Source organism: Falco rusticolus, chromosome 2, assembly GCF_015220075.1.
Source record: "Falco rusticolus isolate bFalRus1 chromosome 2, bFalRus1.pri, whole genome shotgun sequence".
NCBI classification, from domain to species: domain Eukaryota; kingdom Metazoa; phylum Chordata; class Aves; order Falconiformes; family Falconidae; genus Falco; species Falco rusticolus.
Window position 1 is genome coordinate 80,248,096 of NC_051188.1, and position 3,986 is coordinate 80,252,081.

Genomic DNA, 3,986 nt, shown 5'->3' on the forward strand with positions numbered 1-3,986 from the left:
AAGAAGGATCTGACTACTTGAGGATCCTGAACACTTAATGCAACTGGAAACAGTCCTTGATGCCTTGCAATAGCATAAAGAAAACATTTCCAGATCCCACGTCAATGACTTCTTGTACAGAGATGACATCTCACCTGGCAGCAGGAGAGGTGGTGGTACAGTCTTCTCATCTGTTAGGATTTGATGGCATCTTTCCAAAGAGTGGTTCACTGAGGCAGCTGGAAGCTCTGCCCCAATATCGGAGACAGACCTTGAAGCTCTTACCCTTTCTTAGCTAGCTGTTGCAAATCAGTTTGCAGTTAATCACTTGATATTCTAGAAGAGATACTCTAGAATCTGTCTCAGTGCTTGTCTCATGTCTTTTCAGATGAAACCAGTTCCTAGTAGAACAGATTAATTGTAGTGCTGCATGTAAGCTACAGGCTAGGGATGGAGCTGACTCAGATTTGGTCCTAATGGCATGTTGGGAGTGGTACAGTTGTTGTAAAAATAAGGCATGGAGAATCGTAAGACTGAAAAACAGGGGAGAGCAGTAAAAAGACCTTTATAACAGAGAGCCTTCAGCTCTTTTTTTTATTATTATTCTGAAATATTTATGGCAATAAAAGCATACAAGCTACAAACCAAGACAGGCTAAATACAATGATATTACCTCTTCTTTCAAATCTAACTTTTTATCCACAGCTATTCACCATGTTTTTTTGCTGTACATCTAAAGTGACATTTTGAAAAAACAGAATGGTTTTGTCTTTTCTCAAAGAGGAATCACTTTTTTCCTGATACAGCTTCCCTTATTGCCTGAACTAAATATATTTTTATCCACAGTAAAATATTTTTAAAGATTAATTTGACATGTCTGATTATTTCTTTGGCAGTTTGTAATTTTCCTCATTACAAACACATTAATTTACTGAAGCAGTCACTGGACATCATACTTTAATATGGAATACCTCCACAAACTCTACAGTTGTTGGCAGAAACTTTAAGAGCTTGTAATAAAGTACTACTCACTTGATTCAATAGCTTCCAGTTTCTGGAACGTCCCCAGGATATCCTCATTTACTATTTTCGGTAAGAAATCCCGCAATTGCATAACCTCAGTTGTCAGCCTTTCCAAATCCCTCCTTCTAACTTTAACAAACTCCTCTTTGGTCTCAGCCTTCTGAAATTAAAAAACAAACAAACCAACAACCAAGCAAAGCCACTGTTACAGCCTTACAATGCTTTTCTGCTTGAATCTCTTCTCTCAGACAAAAATATTCCTTTGTATTACATCATTTCAGAAATTCATGGCCTTTTTAAAAGAGAACTATTCAGTAGTAACTAAACTCAGAAGTCTCCAAGATAGACTCTGACTGTAATCTAATTTTTGCCTAAAGCAGATCATACTACCTCTCTGCATCTGTTTCTTCACCGAAAATATGTGCAATGTATCTCAGAATGTTGTAAAAATTAACATTCACATTTTAAAATGCGAGCAGCTATGTATATGCCAAGCTACTGCTTCAAGACTGTTGTAAAGGATACAATAGCTCAGTTTTTAATTAACTCATGTATTTGCAACATCCTCAGTCACCTTACTAAACTACAACAGCTCTTTTAGATGAAACTATTTTTTCAAAGGAATTAATGTTTGCAACTATTTGCAATCCCATACCACTTAAAAGCAATTTAATCCTGAGTTAAGACAAAAAATGTTCATTAGTTGACTCTTCTGCCAAGCTGTTGGCATAAAATAACTTTAATTCCACAGTCCAAGAGAATGTACATTAATTTTAAAATTATAGAGAAATTTGCCAAAAATCTCCTAACTCCAATTTCTCAAGTATGTACATGCGCACACTGCTATACCTTAAAAAGGTCACCATATACACACAGACATAAAGGTTTAACAACCTTCGCCTAAAACATTAATCATCTAATATGCTTTTCACAAAGCAGAATTATAACATATCTCAGCACTGTTTTGCACTGCATTGAAAATTGTGCAGAAAAAAAATAAGATCCTTTATGTATTACACCTTGTTCCATATGGAAGAAGTCTCTTGTGTTACACAGTACCTATCTCTTCAAAATACAAAACATGCTAACCCCAAAGTCAAATCCAGCTGCCCAAGACAAATGGAAGTCATTACTGCTGGTACAGGCAATGCTGTTCTGGCATTTCTATCCTTTTCAACAATTCTCTCTTTCTGCTTCCCTACTTCTCAAGGTTAAACATCTCCTCTCAGTTTTGCTTCCTACTCTGTTTCTTTTCCAGATCTTATTCAAACCCACACTAGTTGTAGGGACGAGACAGAACAGGCCAATTCCAACTTTCCTGGTTCAGAGGCATCAGAGCTGCAATAAAGGTATGGAAGAAAGATTTTGCTTTTAACTTGAGTTGTATGCTCTAAGCTGCATTTAGGAAGTACTTATGACAAAGTTTGCATGGCCAAGTACCACCACATTACATGATTCAAGAAAAATACAATTCATTCAGGTCTCAAGAAGTATGGAATAAAGGCGAGGCAAAAGGCTTCTAGAAGAATACCATCTGCAGGTCAGCAAACAGAAAGGACCGAGAGACAACCCAGTACTGCTCAAAATCATGGAGCATAATTTGGTACAGGCATAAAAATAGCTCTATTCAGTAGCAGAAGCTCAATTCAAATACAGTACTGTAGTACTGGGATTGAACTATGAAATACACAACGGGGAGAAAATTCTCATTTGTAGTTCCCACTGTGAACACAGATCTTTGGAATACTGCAGCTCCAACAGACAAGTTTTATTTTCTCAGCTGAAGTAGCTACTCAACACCTCCCGCCCACTACAAGAGTATGTTAAAAGCAAATACAGACAACGGTGAATAGTAGCTTTCTGTCCAGCCCCTTACAGAAATTGCAAGTGACTGGATGTAGGAAATGTGACTTTGGTCCTCACAGACCTCTTGCACCACAGTCAAGTTCTTTGGTTATGCACCTTACCTCACAACCTGCACGATTCAAATCCCCATTCCCTGCCTGACAGGGGCTGAACAGGGCAGACACCAGCCGGTGAAGAACACCCAGCAGAGAATCACCACCAGCCCTTCCTCCGCTTCCCAGCCCCCGGTGTCCCCTGCACTCCTCTACACAGTTCCACCATGCTCCCTGCTCACAAGGGTGAGGGTCCCTCGCCCTCGCCCACAGGCGCCTTATGAGCCAACACTGCAGGCAGGAGCACACCGGAGCTGTCACCACAGCCCCGGACAACGAGGCCCTGGGGCCGAGCTCCTGCGCCCCTCGCACGGCCACGTCCCCACCGCCAGCCCTGCCCGACACGCCCCGTCCCCCGCGGAGCTCCACTGCGCAGGCCCCGCCAGCGCCTCCTCAGGGCCCCACGAGGCCCAGCGGCCAGCGCCGACCACCACACAGGCCCCGCTTGCCCTCCTTCTCCTCCGCCGGGGACCGACCCGCCGCGGCGGGGTCCCCACACGCCGACCCGCGGCCGGCCAGGGCCGCCCACGCTACCTGCGCGTCGCCTGCGAGGCCGGCGTGGCGCCTCATGGCGCCCCCAGCCCCCGCCAGCCTCGAGAGGGAGCGCGGGCGGGAAGGGCCCGCCCCTGGCGTCACTGACCCCGTCCCTCACGGCAGCCACACCCTCCCCGCGGGCGGGGGGCCGGGGCCGGAGCGGGGCCGGGGGCCCGGAGCAGCCAGGAGCACCAGGGCGGCCCTGGCCGCGGGCTCCCTGGGGACGGGCCGAGACATGAGCCCGGCTCGGCGGCGCCCACGGCCGGGCAAGGCAGGGCAGGGCTGCGGGAGCTGGAGACCGGCCCGGCTGTGGCGCCGCTGGGGCAGGGGCTAACGGCGCCGGTGGGTGGTGCGGGGCCGTAGGCAGGTGAGGGGGCCGCGGGGCCCCGGCAGATGCTTCCCTCGGCTGCTCCCGTCCCGTTTGTACAGCCAAGTTTTCAAGCCGTAGCAGACGGGTTTGGGATGCCCCGGCAGCTGCCCCAGCTACCCGCG

General features: G+C 46.9%; 1 protein-coding gene across 7 annotated transcripts in view; it reads right to left on the minus strand.

Moving 5' to 3' along the window:
- LOC119143002 (heat shock transcription factor 2 binding protein) overlaps positions 1-3,574 on the minus strand; it is a 34,543-nt gene extending 30,969 nt beyond the window's left edge. For all 7 annotated transcript variants that reach the window (XR_005102541.1, XR_005102542.1, XR_005102539.1 and 4 more), the window contains exons 1-2: positions 3,495-3,574; positions 1,012-1,162 (exon numbers count right to left, since the gene is read on the minus strand). Coding sequence is in view for 2 of the 7 variants with exons in the window: in XM_037376699.1 (XP_037232596.1) it covers positions 1,012-1,162; positions 3,495-3,530 (187 nt within the window). In the remaining 5 variants the exon portion in view is untranslated. The remainder of the gene's footprint in view (positions 1-1,011; positions 1,163-3,494) is intronic.
- Positions 3,575-3,986: the final 412 nt, after the last annotated feature.